Here is a 19122-nt window from a genome sequence, read left to right as displayed (position 1 = left end):
GACTTCCAGTCAAGATAATATTCCGGGATAGCCAGTGTTCCGGTATTGACAGTGTTCCAGTATAGACAGTGTTCCAGTATAGACAGTGTTCTGGTATAGACAGTGTTCCAGTATAGACAGTGTTCCGGTATAGACAGTGTTCCGGAATATACAGTGTTCCAGTATAGACAGTGTTCCAGTATAGACAGTGTTCCGGTATAGACAGTGCTGCGGTATAGACAGGGTTCCAGTATAGACAGGGTTTCAGTATAGACAGTGTTCCAGTATAGACAGTGTTCCAGCATAGACAGTGTTCCGGAATAAAGAGTATTCCAGTATAGACAGTGTTCTGGTATAGACAGTGTTCCAGTGTAGACAGTGTTCCGGTGTAGACAGTGTTCCGGAATATACAGTGTTCCAGTGTAGACAGTGTTCCAGTATAGACAGTGTTCCGGTATAGACAGTGTTCCGATATAGACAGTGTTCCAGTATAGACAGCGTTCCAATATAGACAGTGCTCCGGTATAGACAGTGTTCCGGAACAGACAGTGTTCCAGTATAGACAGTGTTCCAGTATAGACAATTTCCCAGTATAGACAGTGCCCTAGTTAGACTTGTATGCGTATTCTCGAGGGAGATACGTACAAAACGAAACACCAGACCTCAACATCCAACAAAAACATTCCACACCATTTAATTCTCTCGTTAATCAACATTGTTTGCAAAAATGTGCCACAACACATGTTTCCACTATCGACTGCTGCTCATACATACAGCATGCACCTACTGATGTTGAAATTTGCAGTTTTGCTATTTGGTGGTGTCAGAAGGTGCTGGGTCATAGAAAGGAGAAAGACTAGGTTTATATTGACTGATTAGATGTCTCAAGTAAGGAAAGTAAGGGCAGGTTTTGTTGTAGATACATTTATAGACAAGAAACAGAATGTTTAAATTGTATCAGTTGTTTGACCGCAAGCCAGTGGAGGGTTTCGGGGACGGGTGATATGTGAGGCGAGTACGAGTGACAACCCCAGCTGTTGTGTTTTGGGTCTTTTGCAGTTTTGCTAGTAAGGATGATAAGACGTTAAAGAACAGTGGGATGAAGTCTTTGTACCACAAGTCCAGAATGTGTCGAAGTTTGCTGATCTTATGAGACGGAGAGGATGGAGCTGAGAAGGATGCTGTCAAACGATTCTTCCAGTGTGTGTGTGTGTGTGTGTGTGTGTGTGTGTGTGTGTGTGTGTGATTTGGAGGGGTGGGGTGGTTGTGGGGTAGGGGTGGGGTTAGTACCTTGCTGACATAGTACGTATTGTTGGTGTGAAGCAAACTATGACATAATGCAGGGTCTTGGTACTTGGTCCATTTAACGACGAGCACGAACGATCTGAGCACTGCAAAAACAACAATTTGTGGCCAAGCTTCACATCCCGAGCACATCGATACGACAGTCGTAAGGCTATGATAAGGTAGTGTTACCAATTACTAATGCTTGGGCCACCCAATTCATCTCTCTCTACAGGACAAGCATCCGTATGGGACTTGCCTCATTCGGAAATCTGCTGTGGACATCAGTGGGTCATTTCAGGAGAGGAGAGAAGTTTTATCCACTGCTACTGACGATTTGCACTGTCTGTTGTAGTCGATGGCGTGCTGTAACGGCTGCTGGGATCTGTAACTGGGGTCGTTGTCGGGGATAGATGCTACCGACTCAAAGACGATTGGCTTTGATGAATGAATGGCTCTCTCTGCTTCCTTTTGGAACTTGCAGGTATTGCTGACGATGCTGTCCTTGTTTTATTCCTTAAATGCCGAGCGCCAGGAATGGAAACAACAATAACCCTTTTTGGTATGTCTTTTGGTATGCCGCGGCCGGAGATGGAACCACCGATCTTTCGCTCTCAGGGCAGACGCTCCAACCTCGGGGGGGGGGGGGGGGGGAGCATTACGATTATTGCACTGAAAGCGACGAGCACTCAAGGGTCTGTATGGCGCTTGTATTAGTCCGGAATATCGACTTTATAGAGCCAGCCGCGCCGCAGTGTGACATGAATTATCCCACTAAGACAGCGTAAACTAACATCGATCCGACCAGTAATGTTATCCCCAGACAGGGTAACAACAAATACCATCTTTAAACGTATTTTGGTATGACAAGGCCGGAGATCGAAACTCGGACCTTTCTCTGTCCGGAAGGGCGCTCTACCACTAGACCACGCTGGCGGTCTCCAACCACCAGACCATTATGGCGGCCTATAAAGCAGCGATAAGGTGGAGGTTAACCTCGTGTCCATCGTTCCATCCAAAGCTCATATATGTTCTCTGAATTTATCTGAGGAGAATCAAACTAATGCAATGACGAATTATTAATGTTTGTTTTATCTACACGGCCTTATTAATATTTCACGAACATTAACTCGCTATTTGTGGTTCAAGAAGTTCAATAATGCAACGTTTATAGATACGGTGTTTTATTACAATGACTGTTCCGACGACTGTTCACTTGGTCCAAGGGGCAATTCTCATTTGCAACACGACGTCCAAGGTCGTAAGTTCAAGCGGAATGCTTGCGGTGATGCTTCGTCAAAAGGCATCTTTTATTAGTGATGCTTTTAACAAAGCCACGATGCTTGCACTACTACAAATCAAGAGTACATATGATCCCTCTATTTCAAACGTACATGTTCGCGAGCTCGACACAATTCGTCACCACTCACCTGCAAGAAGACTCGTCCGCCTATCGATGAATGTTATGTGCGAATATACGACAAACCAATCAACTGTGCGTATGATTTCAAGTTCTTCGTCAAAGAATCCCTCAGAAATAATTTGTCATTTTATATATGTCTTGCATCTTAAAATATACCCAAGACACAGTTAAATGTGTTCAATCATACTGTATAATTCCGCATGTCCGGCTGTGCTGTAACTTGCATCTGAAATATATATATTTTATCAATATAGGGGGAAATATATGTGAACCATCACGCAAAGAGTTGACAATTGTTTTAGGTATGCCCGTTTGCGCTAAGACGGAACCCGGTCGCCAAAATGGCCACGAGAGGGGCACGAGTCGCTATTCGGCTTGTCCCGGAATAACACGAGTTGATCACGAATGGCTCGACACACGGACATGTGTGCCAATTTCAAGAGAAACATGTCAACAGTCCTAACTGCAGCTGGTTGCGACAGGCATGTGTATTATGTCTATGCATCGCCTGTGTTTTGTGAAAATTAGTTGTTTCTATCGGGAGTAGAAAATTATCTATTAAGGAGCAGAGCAGACGCAGGGCTGGTGCACAGACTGGTTCCTTGGTTATGCTGCGCTGGCACTACACTGGGACACTTTCTATACTGGAACACTTTGTAGCGCCAGCGCAGCATACCCGGGGAAACAGTGAGTGAGTGAGTATGGTTTTACGCCGCTTTTAGCAATATTCCAGCAATATCACGGCGGGAGACACCAGAAATGGGCTTCACACTTTGTACCCATGTCGGGAATCGAGCCCCGGTCTTCGGCGTGAAGAGCGAACGCTTTAACCACTAGGCTACCCGACCGCCCCTTATTCCTTGAGATAACCGCATTGGGGAGGGGGGGGGGGCGTTAGAGCTGAAGGGGTCGTTGTCGGCACTGATAGGTATCCAAGGTACGTTTCAGTATACAGAAATAAAGATACAGATAAACAGATATTTGTTTTTAAACCAATGAGCGAGAATATAGGAAATAGCATAAAAACAAAACCTTGCAAGAACGTAATTTTAGTGGCAGACAGTTCTTTTTTTTGCAACAGTCTGAAGCCTTATTATTATTTTAAAAAGCTTTCTGGGACAATTTATTTGTTTTCGATGATATCAAATCAATTGATATTATGAGCAACGATCAACGGTGTCGGAGCTTTCACACGATACCAAAATCGTCACGGCCATAACCATTGCCCACCCGATCCATTGAGATATCTCTTACGACCAGCATAGGTTGCTGGCGAACATTTTTAGCCATCAAACCGTAAACATTCTGAATTCTGTATCTTGCAAGTTTTCTTAAGATCAAGGAACATATTCTAAAGGACTACACAGTTTCCTAAAGGAATAATTAAGTGAGAAAAGAAGAAAATCTCATTGACGTATTGTATTTACTCATTCAAGAGTTGTACACTGATGTTTTCTTTCTTCAAAGAAATGTGAAAATAAAGAAAATAATGAATACACACACAGCTTACAGTCAGTCACAATCATGTCATGAGCACTTACATCTATTGGTACGGCATATGATGACTGCATAATAAAGCATATTAAAGCATTGATAAAGCATTGTATAGCCCATATTGGCGAATGTGTGACTGCTTCTCCAAGTGAGATTGTCATTGAGAGTCATTGCTGATGTCAACAAGAGGTTACCAAATTTTAAAGCAATAGTGTACTTTAGCCCCCCCCCCCGGTCGGGTAGCCTAGTGGTTAAAGCGTTGGCTCGTCCCGCCGAAGACCCGGGTTCGATTCCCGACATGGGTACAATGTGTGAAGCCCATTTCTGGTGTCCCCCGCCGTGATATTGCTGATATATTGCTAAAATCGGCGTAAAACTATACTCACTCACTGTGTTAATGATTAACTCTCTATTAATTTAACCCCTCCTTAGTTCAGCATTACCCATGAACAGTTTTAAAAGTGACAGTTGTGCTGTGGAGCAGTTCGTCACATGTTCTCATACATTCCATTAGGAAGTTGCAAACGTTATCTCAGTCATGCCTCTGTGATACTACCATTTGCCTCAAGTGACGAGGAACACGTAAGGCGTATCTACTACTTGTCTATTATCACTGTTATCTATGGAATCTTAGAAGGGACATTGTCGCATTGTCGCGCTTACAAAAACAAGCAAAATGTGCCAAAATTAACCAAAGAGCGACAATGCGTCGCGCTTTGGTTAATTTTGGCCCCTTTGCTTGTTTTTTTTAGGGCGACGTTGCGACAATGCGACAACGCGACAATGTCCCTTCTAAGTTCCCATAGTTAGCGCAAGCTTTTACCACAGTTTGCTCAGCTATTCCCATGAATAATTAAGCCACATCATGTGTGGGAAATTCATCTTTCCGCAATTGTTTATTTAACGTATTTTTTTTTTTGCGTTACTTACATTATATTCGCATTTAGTCGAACCGAATTATCTAGAATTTGATTTTTCTGAACGTGGGAGCAGCCGTGAATTTAATCATACATGCGTAAGTCAGTGCGAAAAGAATTGTATCCGGATAGACTGTTTTTATATTGATTTGCCTGAAAATGTTAACGCATGAGTGTGTATTTTTTTGTTTTATTTTGTTTTGCAGTTAATTTTTTTTTTCAGCCGACAGTACGAAGGATGGAGGTGTAAAAATGGTAAAGTAGATCTACTGAGGAAAATATTAAAAAAAATAAATAGTTTCAAATTTCGCTATTTCAAGAAGATTCTTCTTTTACTTCCATGGTTGAACAAAACTAAACGTTTATGAACAACTCTTATTAAAAAGATTATTTAACGGAGTTTAACGGAAATGTACGGGATTAATGCTCGATCGTGACGTACATCAACCGACGTTGTAAATTAGCTTCTTGTTCATGTACAGTGAGAGACCATGTTATAAGTTCTATTGGAATCGTCGGGATTGTCATATTTCCGAGGATCCAAACAAACGGGGTCCGGAATATTGAGGTTGAACTTTTTGTGTATTTGTACAAACGCAGTCGGCCAACCTCGTCCCTTTCCGAAAATGCAAATAAGACTTGGCTGTGAATGAAGGAAATGGGGCAACTTGTGGTCATACAGTGAACAGATCTCCGCGTAAACACGCTCGAGGATGCACAGTTTTTGCTCGTTAACTGTTAATCTGTGTTTCATTTTCGTTCGTCTTTAACAAAGTTAGAAATTTGAAAGTTTTTATCATAATGTGTTCAAAAGATACTTGTATACAAAAGCGTTTTAAATATTATTCCAACATATTGACTATAGGGAAAAACACAATGGGTTTTTGTTTGTTTGTTGCTTAATGCTGAAATATTACAGCTATATGGCGTCGGTCGGTAAATAATCGAGTCTGGACAAGACAATCCAGAGAACTAGCTACGCAATTTGACGATGTCATGCATAAACTATGTCAGCGGGCCTGACCACCCGATCCCGTTAATCGCCTATTAAGACAAACATGGGTTACTAAGATATACAGGAATGGTCTGGAAGACATATTCCTCAGAGATTCTGTCTGCGACGCCCACCTTCTTTATCTGTGTCGGTTGTCATGGAAACAAAGCCGCAAGGGTCCGTGGCCCGATTCGTATACCCTACCACCGCATGTCTCTTACAAATAATCGAAATATGTCCTTACAGTTCTTTCTAGACTCAAAGGCATTCACTCAATACCGAGCACTGAACTGATCCAAGCGCAACAGAACAAATGACACAGCCTTGAAAAAACAGAAACATATTCTTTTCCATATACTTATTCACTTCAGTGGTCACATTGATCCAAACAGATTGGCTGCTGGCTTGGATAGACAATGCACCCTGCAGTGTATTATTCTTAGTAACAATTCACATCATTGCAGAAGCAGAAAAAAGTCCTTTTACTTTCAATCAATAATATCATCTTAGAGATTCCCAACTCAGATCGTGTATGTTAAATTGTATTGCTCCACACGTCATTCTAGTATATACTCCAGACATAACAATGGTAAGTACACTAGTGCTTTAAAAATTGGTATCCTTAATTGTGCTTACTCCAGAAAACAATTGATAATTGCCCTCAGAAACCTCTTGTTGACATCAGCAATGACAAACGCATCTCACATGGAGAAGCAGTCACACATTCGCCAATTTGGGTTAGACAATGCTTTAGCAATGCTTTATCAATGCTTTATTATGCAGTCATCATATGTCGTACCAATAGATGTAAGTGCTCATGACATGATTGTGACTGACTGTAAGCTGTGTGTGTATTCATTATTTTCTTTATTTTAACATTTCTTTGAAGAAAGAAAAAATCAGTGTACAACTCTTGAATTAGTAAATACAATAAGTCAATAAATTTTCTCATTTTCTCACTTAATTATTCCTTTAGGAAACCGTGTAGTCCTTTAGAATATGTTCCTTGATCTTAAGAAAACTTGCAAGATACAGAATTCAGAATGTTTACGGTTTGATGGCTAAAATTGTTCGCCAGCAACCTATGCTGGTCGTTAGAGATACCTCAATGGATCGGGTGGGCAATGGTTATAGCCGTGACGATTTTGGTATCGTGTCAAGCCCCGACGCCGTTGATCGTTGCTCATAATATCAGTTGATTTGATTTTATCGAAAACAAATAAATTGTCCCAGAAAGCTCTTTGAAATGATAATAAGGCTTCAGATTGTTGCAAACCCAAAAAGAAACTGTTTGCCACTAAAATTACGTTTTTGCAAGGTATTGTTTTTACGCTATTCCCTATATTCTCGCTCATTGATTTAAAAACAAATATCTGTTTTTCTTTCTTTTCTTTATTTCTGTTTACTGAAGCGTACCTTGGATACCTATCTGTGCCGACAACGACCCCTTCAGCTCTCCTCCCCCATGCAGTTATCTATAGGAATAAGGGGCGATCGGGTAGCCTAGTGGTTAAAGCGTTCGCTCGTCACGCCGAAGACCCGGGTTTGATTCCCGACATGGGTATAATGCGTGAAGCCCATTTCTGATGTCCCTCGGTGTGATATTGCTGGAATATTGCTAAAACAGACGTATAACCATACTCACTAACTCACTATAGGAATAATGTACATCAGGACATTTGTCACCCCATTAATGTGGGTGTGGACAGTTGACCTAAAATGCGTCATGGACTTAATTCGATTAGGCTTGCCCTTGAACTGTAAAAGCCAACCAGAAGCCAGCACACCAAAATGGTAGACTTACAATTCCATGATGTAGCTGATGGAAGTTCTATGAAGCAGGAAAGTTGATCCTCATCACGACAGAGCAACGTGTACGGTTATAACGAACTGAAAGGGACTACTAATTTTGGTTCGTTTTAACCGTAGTTCGTTATAAGCATATATACAGCATAACTACAGCAAATAGTCGGGACCAAGAAAGTGGTTCGTTATATCCGTCAGTTCGTTATAAGCGTGTTCGTTATAACCGTAGTTTTCTGTATATGCATTGTTTGGGAATGTGCTTGCCTATAGCTGTGTGACAATTTTACTTGACATGTCGGTGAATCTTCTCTCTACTGGAAGTAGTGACACGTGTTCTTCTCTTGTTTGTGTAAAGTGTCTTAAGAAGATATTATTGTGACGTACTTGATGTACTTCACTGTTTCACTGTCTGGGCTGCGTGTAGAGGGGACAGGGGCCCCGAGGTGATGATGAGCCTAACCAGCCTGACTGTGCCAGCATCACAAAAACCCTCTTTGCTTTTTTTTTAAATTTTAATCTGTAGATGAATATAATAATGATAATGACAGAGTTTATTCACTAGTGCATGTTCAAAGCTCTAACGCAAGTATTACCCCTGTCAATAGATCAGTGTGCACTCGAATGACATTCTCAACTCCCTTGGGAGTATTCAGTTTCTCCTCTTCTTGAGGATTATTTAAACATACCACTAAGGGCCTCCAATATTCACCAGGGGGCAGGGGTGGCCAAGTTGTCTAAGGCGCCGCGATTGGCTGTGCAGAGTTGCGTCCCTTGGACACGCCAGAAACCTATGATTGTGGGTTGAATCCCGGTTCGCCCCGATTATGTTTCAAGGTTTGTCAGCACCATGCCCGTGCTCGTGGGTTTCACCGAAGCGGTAAACGTCCGAGACCTGCATCACTTTTGGCTTTCCTCCCACATTAAGCTGACACGCCGTGATATAACTGGAATACTGTTGAAAGCGGCGTTAAACCCAACTCACTCACTCACTCCAATATTCACGAGTGCAGGCCCTCCTCTCTGTTACTAAATATCCAGAAAAAAATCCAGTTGTTAGTGTTTCAGATTGTTTATTCAAAAAATACATCTTAAAAGGACAACAACGTTTTAACATGTGATTTGTGTGTCATAACTGGTTAACACGCAGCAAGCCAATGCTGTATATGACGCGCGTAGTGCAGGGAAAATATAGTGCTTTTGTGTCACATTGACCCACTTTCATCTACACTTGCAGAACATCTTCTAACAGCGTTCAGTATTAATACACTGGACATGTAAGGCCATCGCCTATAGTTGTGGTATGATTTGGTTAATAACTGTATAACTCCGATATAAGGATAGTTGAAATGTGCTATCAATGTATTCGTTGTGTTCGATATATATACCTGGAATACCACCTGGATATACCCGATACCTGACATTGACCTGGATATACCCGATACCTAACGTATAACCTGGATATATCTGATACCTGACATATAACCTGGATATATCTGATACCTGACACATAATCTGTATGTACCTGCTACCTGACATATATTCTGGATATATCTGATACCTGACATATAACCTAGATATACCCGACAACTTACATATAACCTGGATATACCCGACAACTTACATATAACCTGGATATACCCGACAACTTACATATAACCTGCATATGTCCGACATCTGACATATAACCTTGATATACCCGATATCTGACATACAACCTGGATATACCCGATACCTGACATATAACCTTGATATACCCGATACCTGACATATAACTTTGATATACCCGGTACCTGACATATATAACCTTGATATATCTGATACCTGACATATATAACCTTGATATACCCGATACCTGACATATAACCTGGATGTACCTGCTAACTGACATATAACCTTGATATACCCGATACCTGACATATAACCTGGATATACCCGACAACTTACATATAACCTGGATATACCCGACACCTAACATATAAAATTGATATATCTGATACCTGATATATTACCTGGTTATATCTTATACCTGACATATAATCTGGATGTACCTGCTACCTGACATATAACCTGGATATATGTGATACCTGACACATAGGTATATATATACATATTTGACTCAAGACAGATGCAGCTAGCAAAGTAGATATATTAGAATCAAGTTGGATGCAGCTAACAAATTAAATATACTGGACTCAAGATGGATGCATCTGACAAAACCAGAATCCAGATGAATGTAGCTAACAAGATAAACATTTTGGAAGCAAGACGGATGCAGCTAGCAAAGTAGATATATTGGAATCTAGACCGATGCCGCTAGACAAATTGTTTTATTCATTGCAAACTGAAAGGCCATAGGTCCATATAGTTCAACGTATTTACAAGGTATGGGTGTTTCTTCTAACTAACAATGCATGATTACATATATATATATATTCTTTATTCCTCCATAGGAGAGTTACAAACATATAAATACAGTATTTACAAGTGTACGAAAACAGGCATTCTTATGGTTAAGTCTACCCCTGCTCACATGTCAGTACATATAATGTTTCTTCACAAGGTCTATATATTTCTTCAATTGGAAGAGGGGGCGGTCGGGTAGCCTAGTGGTTAAAGCGTTCGCTCGTCACGCCGAAGACCCGGGTTCGATTCCCGACATGGGTATAATGTGTGAAGCCCATTGCTGGTGTCCCCCGCCGTGAGATTGCTGGAATATTGCTAAAAGCGGCGTAAAACCATACTCACTCACTCACTCACTCACTCAATTGGAAGAGACCTTTGATTGCAGCTTTTGCAAAGTTCTCTACCGTCTCTGGATTTGCTGTGATCGGGAGCGTACATGCTAGGAGACAGCAAACTAACTCGATTTCCTGCTTGTTATGAAGAGCCACGCTGACTTCCACTGGACAAGTGTCGACTATGCTACACCACAGATTGTCTCTGAGTTGCTCTGTCTGTGGACATATACACACAACATGAACGAGCAAGTCCTGGTGGGCAAACTTACACATGTCACACACACCCTGGACTTTCCCAGGTCTCCAGACTGCGCACAAGTGGGTCACGAAGGTTGCAGCTTGTTTCAGATCTGGGTTTCTTCTAGAAATTTCCCATGCTTTTAGAGGGGAGATAACCGGATGAATTTGTTTAAAATGCATTAGGTCTGGATCAGAGTTATTCGTCTTCTCCAGGTTTCAAGATCATTCGCTTTAATGGCATCTTTCACAATTTTCTTCCAGGTATGACAGCTGGGGAATGTACCATGGGTACTAAACGTATACATATGGGCATTAAAGCTGCTCAAGAATTGCTCGAGAATATATTTAGACATAATACGTTTAATGTCAGGAACATAACCCAGGGAAGTGGTAGAGCAATAGTAATTTGAGATGGAAAGCCTAGTACTGAAAATTCTTCTCGGAAGGAACGTTATTCTACTATTGCATAGGTTCCCTAGAAACAGAAGTTTTCTCTTGTCTATTTCAGATTCCAAGGGGGTCCATCAAATTAGGGCATTACAAATATCAGTCCGTGTGCTTCGAAGGCAATGTGCAATGTTTGCAAAGAGCGCTGCACGTAGCGTTAATACAATGTCTGAATTATGCACAAGCTGGAAGCTGAGTTTGGTCGATAGACTTACAAAGCATTTCAAACATAAAACATACATACTAATTCAACAAGATGGCGACGGATAACACAAATAAGCAATTCCAAGAGTAAAATTGTGATTGAATCAGTTTCGGCGGATATAGCTTTCAGACGGACAGATGTTTTGTACATGTGACGGATAAACTGTACTCGATGAGAGCACGCGCAATGTGTTGTTAGCGCAATGCAATATACATGCTAGAAAGTAACGATTATAATGATAAACGTGAATTATTAGTATCGTCATTACTAATTATTATTTTGTTATTATTATTACTGTTGTTGTTATCGCAATAATCTGCAATCTACAGGCATACAGAAGGGCGTCCAAACTACATCAGAAAATGCTCAACAAATGTCAAGATATATAGAAATACATATCACTTCAATGTTTTGAATGACAAGCGGAAATAGCCAAACAATATCACAGCAGGGATACTGACAATAGCATCAACATGAGAGATACTCCCTCCAACAAACACTTGTCAAAATATGTCATTATTTACACAGTACAAGTTTCCTATCACACACATGACAGCAGTTGAACTTATATATTCAAACGTACAATAACGTGTACGTGTCTATAATCAACTATCAAAAGTTCGTTGTACTTGCTGAAGGCGATTCAAGTCGCCAGATGACGTTTGCAGCTGCCAAACATATTAAGAACCGAATGTGGACACGACACTGCGTGCGACAGCCGAGTCATTGCTGAAAATGTCTTTGAAACCTTTGCTGTTGGGTATCCTACGGCAGACTGTATTCTCCATTGTATCCATAAATGTGATGGTCGATCAGAAAGACCACAGTAGCCATAAGTCATTTAAAATTCTGGTGCAAATTGCAAACGATCCACTAGCCGTCCACTGCACCCCATACTGAAATGTTAGACATTTTCAACATTCAAAAATGATTTCGAGATTTTAGAACGCGACTTAATCGTCTATTCAAATGAACATTGACGATGCAGCTGGATCTGCAACCAAGGTTTAGCGAAAATATAAAACTATGCGTTGTGTTTGTTTTACGATAAAAGCGACATAATCTATAATCATAAAAAAATCTCGTCCATTGCACGATTCCGATTATTTCATAAGCATGAGTTTATGAATCACGATCAAATATCGTTTGTGAAATGATTAGCATATCCTTCCCCACTCGTGTCAGCCGTCAACCGCTATCAGAGGAATATCATTTAAAAAAAATAAATTGTAGTAAAATACGGCTATAACGAACACGTTTATACGAACTGACCGATATAACGAACTTATTTTTTAGTCCCGGCCATTTGTTGTATATATGCTGTATATATGCTTATAACGAACTACGGTTATAACGAACCAAAATGTGTGGTCCCTTTGAGTTCGTTATAACCGTAGTTTACTGATATTTACTTGTCTATGTCACCTTCTGACAGAGAATGGAAGGTAGGTGTTTCGATCCCCCGTCGCATCACACCGAAAGACATTTAAAGATCGTACTGTTACCCTGCTTGGCAACTGGCATTAAGGGGATGAAACAAGGATTGGCCCGCTCGGAGCCAGTATAACCGCATCTGTACGGATCGCGGGTTCGATCCCCGGCCGCATCATACATAAAGACGTCAAAAGATGGTACTTGTTGTTACCGTGCCTGGTGATCGGCATTAAAAGCCTACAACAAGGACTGTCGGCTCGGCGTCAGTATACTGTGTCTGGGTGGGGTATCCAAGCGGCATGTTGTCTCAGTATAATAGTGCTGGCCCACTAAGATAGCGCTGTATGCATAAAATTTATAAACATATATACCGAGTGAACTTCTACTTTACTTGCTACTAGTGTTTGAGATTATGAATAATAGAACGGGATGCAGTTAAACGCACTGGTACGTGTCTTATCATCACACCAGGAATGATATGACGTGCAATGCTATTGTAAGATCCGAGAACGAACCTGAGACCCTGGCAAGCCTGAAAGAAGCAACCTTGCAGAGCCAAATGTGGCATCTTCAACCATGCAGATGATATCTATCCACATGAGCACGTCAATGAAAGCGTCAAAACGCAGTCCCTAATCATTAGATCTCTAATAGTCCATTTTCCGATTCCCACTTTATGTGTTTATGAATCAATATCAAATAGTGAAGACATCGGGTGTTCGCGAAAAGGTGAGCGCATCCTGTCCCACCGGTGTCACCTGTCACAAACACATGCAAAGGCAAGTCAATTGTTCACCTAAACAACACGAGAACATATGGTACAAGTCAAAATATGTAATTGCAACGGACATCATTTTTTGTCCATTAGGAAATGGCCTCCACATGTCCACCATAAAACTTTTTGAAAGCTTTATTGAGGCCTTGAATGCTTTAACCTCAATCAAACAACCTCTGAGCAAGAGTCGTATGACGCTCTGTGAAATCCTAGTAGAAGGCACGTCAATGGAAGCGGCAGAACCCTTTCCATAGTCATAGGTGTGTGGTGAAATGGGGTTTAACGTCGCGTCCAAGATTATTGCACTTATATAGCGACGTGCATACACGTGCATGTGTGTGTGGCTGCTTGTACTAGTCCGGACTGATGCCGATTTATAGTGCTAGCTCACTGAGATACTATGCCGCAGTTTAACATGAATATCCCACTCAGACACAGTATACTGACTCCGAGCCGACCAGTCCTTGTTTTAGCCCCTTAATGCCTAGCGCCAGACAGGGTAACAACAAGTACCATCTTTTAACGTCTTTTGGTATGACGCGGCCGGGGATCGAACCCCGGACCTTCCGCTCTCCGGGCGCACGCTCTACCACTAGACCACGGAGGCGGTCTCCATAGTCATAAGATCGAGATATCTGTAACAGTCCATTATCCTATTCTTATTTATATTATGAGCATGCATTTATGAATAAATATCCAATAGTGATGATAGCATATATTCGTGAATTGGTGAGCGTATCTTGCCACATCGGTGGCTTTCGTCAAGCGCATGCAAAAGCAAGTCAGTTGTTCACCTGAATACATGCGGGAACATTTGATACAAGTCCAAATAAAGAATTGCATCACACATCAAAGTAGGGTGTTGTGTTTGTCGGTCCAAGACTTAATTAATTGTTCCGATTCTGCGGTTTCGTTGTAATCATTTTAATCTTGGCCTTTGTTGACAGAGAGTTGGGGTCCATTGGATTGGACGTGTACTGGTGGATTATAGGGACGTTTGCCATCCATCCTATCTTCTTCACAGGGGTGTTTTGGTTTCCTCGTCGACGTTGCTGTCGCTCCTCGTTCCGAGACTGAAAGTTGTTGAAGTTGGCGGCGATAATAGCAATGGGCATTGACAACACAACCAGACCACATATAGCACAGAACGTCCCTATGGTGCGTCCAACCCCAGACAAGGGGTAAAAGTCACCGTATCCAACGGTCGTCATGGTAACAATAGCCCACCATATTGAAACTGGGATGTCGTTGAAGGAGTTGCTGTGTATCTCCACGACGTAGATGACGCACCCGTAGATGGTGGCCGTCAGGAAAAACGACATCACCATCAGAATTAGCTCGTTAAAACTTGCCTTCATGGCAAGCACGATCACATTGAGGGACGAGTACCGCTGTGACAGGCGAAAGAACCGGAGTATCCTGAGAACGAGAAGAAGCTTCAGCGTCCCGTATGTCCAATAGGTGACGCCCTTCCCGTCCAGAAGCTCATCCCCCATCGTCATCTCCATTGCAAATGCAGCCCATGCAACCAAGACAAGGATGAAATTGATGACGTTCGTGAAGCTCTTGTAGAACCTGCCTTTGTCCGGGACACAGAGGAGATAGAGAAGAATCTCCACAGTGAACACGACCACACAGGCCACATCCAGCCAGTACAACTCAGGGCGCATGTTGGTCTCGTGGTACATGCGGATCTTGGGGTTGGTGATGTTGCGCATGGTGTGGCTGACGTCGGCCCTGGCCACTCGGAACGTAGGGTGTGACTGCGCGCAGAAAAGGCTGACTGAGATGAACACAAGGAACATGTAGAAGGTGCTCCAGATCTGGAACAGAGAAATTACGGTTTTACATGAGCTGGAATATGTTCTGAATGTTAACATGGGAAAAGGCTACATTTAGAGTGAGTGAGTTAAGTTTAAGGCCGCTTTGAACTGTATTCCAGTTATATCACGGCGTGGCAGCTTACTATGGGAGGAAAGCCCGAAGTGATGCAGGTATCAAGCGTTAACCACTATGGTAAAACCCACGAACACGGGTATGGTCACATTTAGAGAATATTCAACGAACTACGAGGACTTTTGGATTATCTGGCACAAGTATTTTTGATCCGAAATTGTGTTAATCCGGAGTGACTAACAGCATTCATTCATGAGGGACAGATATTCCGTTTACGGTAGTTCCGTGTTTCGAGTAGATTTATTTATTACTCATTCTACCATGAATTTGGAAATTACTCGATTCTGATTGACCAATAAGTGGCTATTAAATCACAATAAACCCCCTCTGATTGAAACAGATGGTCATTGTCGGAAGGCATATGTAAATAATTATATTTACAATTACAGGTTACAAAATGCAAAGTTGCGGTTACTTCACTATTCAAAGGATGTGTGGCAATACCTTTCTTGCAGAAAATACGGTACAAATCTTTAAAGAGAATTTATTTTAAGTTTTGGGGACAACAGAGAGCTTGGATTTTGGCTCCTCTGTATATACGACTGTGACGTCATATCTTTTGCATCACAATTTGCAACGAAAGCTTGCAAAGCTTGTTTAGTTTTCTTTAGGCGTGCCCACCTCATGTTGGCTGACGAAGTTGCCGAGCTTATATGCTTTCAATGCCTGTCATATTTTCGAGCAACATCAAAACTGTTTGAGCATTTACAGCGCTATATTTTGTTTACAGACTGATGCGTTGATTCCATAATTCAGATCGACAACCCATTCAAAACACTGGACTCAACTCATGCCACTTCACTCAGTATATTTGCTAACACCAAAGAGTTCACGTTGCATTTAGTCATGGCAGACTGCGCGTTCAGTTCCAAATTCAATTTAGCGGGGTTAAATCTAATATAGGTACTCTACCTCTACATTGAAAACACACTTTGTTTATCTCCTAATTGGCATTTTAAGAGAGAAAATGAAGAAAAAACGTATGAAGTGTCAACCCTCCAAATAAACAAATAAGGCAACCTATTGTTCAGATGACGTCATGTAATCAATTTGTGACGTCATGAACAATGAATGACGTCATCTTGTATTTTCTCAACAATGAAAATGATGACCATACAGTCTGCATTGAGAATCGGAAATTTATTACCAACGATCATTTTACCCTTCAGAGAAATATTATGCTGTTCAGAGATTGATTAATAAAGCAGAGTATAGTTTAATGAGCCCCGTCAACTCAAACTCTTTCAGCTTATGTTACCACTCATTATGTTCTTCGGACCCGTGATGATCCGGGGTAGAATAGGTCTTCAGCAACCCATGCTTGCCGTAAAAGGCGACTATGCTTGTCGTAAGAAGCGACTAACGGGATCGGATGATCAGGCTCGCTGCATGGTTGATGCATGTCAACGCATCCCAATTGCGTGGATCGATGCTCATGATGCCAATTTCTGGATTGTCTGGTCCAGACTCGATTATTTACAGACCGCCACCATATATCTGGAATATTGCTGAGTGCGGCGTTAAACAACACACAAACAAACACTATGTTCTTCGATGTACCGATGTTTTACTGTAGAAAAGTAATTCTTTTTATATTAAAGTAGTATTGTGCAAAGTGTCATGGTTTGACAGGAGCAGGATATAGTGTGCATTTCACAGGTTTAACCGGATCGTGATATTGTATATTATGCAACAGTTTGGCATTTAGAAAAAAGAGGTACCTCCTGTGCCACATCATGTCAAGCCAGATACTTTGATTCTCTACAAATAATTTAGGAAATGCTATTATTTATTTGGACACATATTATACAAATGCGACACAAATATTACCGTAATCATTTGAAGTCCATTGCACAATGCTGACTATATAATGTGTTAATGATCTAATATGGATGACACCAGGTGTTAACCAACTCACTCATCAGCTTTGAAGGTGAGGTGAAATGGGGTTTAACGTCGCGTCCAAGATTATTGCACTTACATGTATGTAGCGACGTGAATGTACTTGTGTGTGTTTGTGTGGCTGCTTGTAGTAGTCCGGACTGATGCCGATTTATAATGCTAGCTCACTGAGATACCATACCACAGTTTAACATGGATACCCAACTGACAGTATACTGACTCCGAGCCGACCAGTCCTTGACCTTTTAGCCCCTTAATGCCGAGCGCCAGACAGGGTAACAACAAGTACCATCTTTTAACGTCTTTTGGTATGACGCGGTCGGGGATCGAACCCGGACCTTCCGCTCTCCGGGCGGACGCTCTACCAATAGACCACGGAGGCGGTCGTCAGCTTTGAAGAATGTTATTCGATGGTATTATTAATTCATGTCATTCCTTTTTGTGAGATGTACAAACGACCACATACCGATGTGGACACTTATATCTGATTATCAACAGTTGGTAAGGGATTTGTGGTTGAACCGTTCACGCTAGGTGACACAATGGAGGATCCGGATGTCATACAGCAATATCACGGCGGGAGACACCAGAAATGGGCTTCACACATTGTACTCATGTCGGGAATCGAACCCGGGTCTTCGGCGTGACGAGCGAACGCTTTAACCACTAGGCTACCCGACCGCCCCTTCCGGTCAATCCTACAATGATGATATAAGATAGCTTCGCGTTGAATCGCAAAGAAAAATGAATGAGTTACTATCCCTACAGTGTTTTGTTGTACGATAAACAACTCCCACTCGTCGTTTATTTCTTACATATGCATAACATACTATTCAAAACAAGTTCATGAACACCCACAAGTGGACAGTTATGTGTTGCAATGCCTAACAGCCATGACATATTAACTATCGTCATATGAAAAACCGGGCGTTTTATGGCTATATATAGGGGCGGTCGGGTAGCCTAGTGGTTAAAGCGTTCGCTCGTCACGCCGAAGACCCGGGTTCGATTCCCGACATGGGTACAATGTGTGAAGCCCAAACGGCGTAAAACTTCACTCACTCACTCACTATGGCTATATATAATCCTAACCCTAACCCTAACCCTAACCCTAAAAAAATACATTTGTTGCGTAGCAATCATATAAGTTGAACTCTAAGACACATGAAAACAATTAGTCTGTGCTGCTGCGTGCAGTATATTTTATGAATGTTTGTCATGTCAAAACTAGTTTGGTGTGCAGGTACCCATTTGGTGAGTTTGTACGAAATACTTCAAGCGTTATATATGACTTAGTACCATAGAAATATGTATGATTTAATGAAAGAAAGTATATAATTGGAAATGTCTTTGTGAAACTGCGGACTCCCGTGTTCTTTGAGACGGTAGTTAATACAATGTGAGATGGGGGATTACCGGAAGACAGACAGTTTGGAACACTTAAAAAGGTCTTTAAATACAAACATGTTTTGTTTTTTCCTAGATAGCATTTTGTTGTATACAATTGTCTCTCCATAGAAATATTTAC

At 41.6% G+C, this 19122-nt stretch overlaps 1 protein-coding gene across 1 annotated transcript in view; it reads right to left on the bottom strand.

Moving 5' to 3' along the window:
- Positions 1-14355: 14355 nt before the first annotated feature.
- Positions 14356-19122, bottom strand: part of LOC139455383 (potassium voltage-gated channel protein egl-36-like) — a 47250-nt gene continuing 42483 nt past the window's right edge. Inside the window, exon 2 of the mRNA XM_071236942.1 lies at positions 14356-15559. Within this exon, the coding sequence (XP_071093043.1) occupies positions 14624-15559 (936 nt within the window). The 3' untranslated portion in view covers positions 14356-14623. The remainder of the gene's footprint in view (positions 15560-19122) is intronic.

This window comes from Haliotis cracherodii, unplaced genomic scaffold, assembly GCF_022045235.1.
Source record: "Haliotis cracherodii isolate W230 unplaced genomic scaffold, xgHalCrac1.p SCAF_11, whole genome shotgun sequence".
Classification (NCBI taxonomy): Eukaryota; Metazoa; Mollusca; class Gastropoda; order Lepetellida; family Haliotidae; genus Haliotis; species Haliotis cracherodii.
This window is presented reverse-complemented; position numbering and strand designations above follow the sequence as displayed.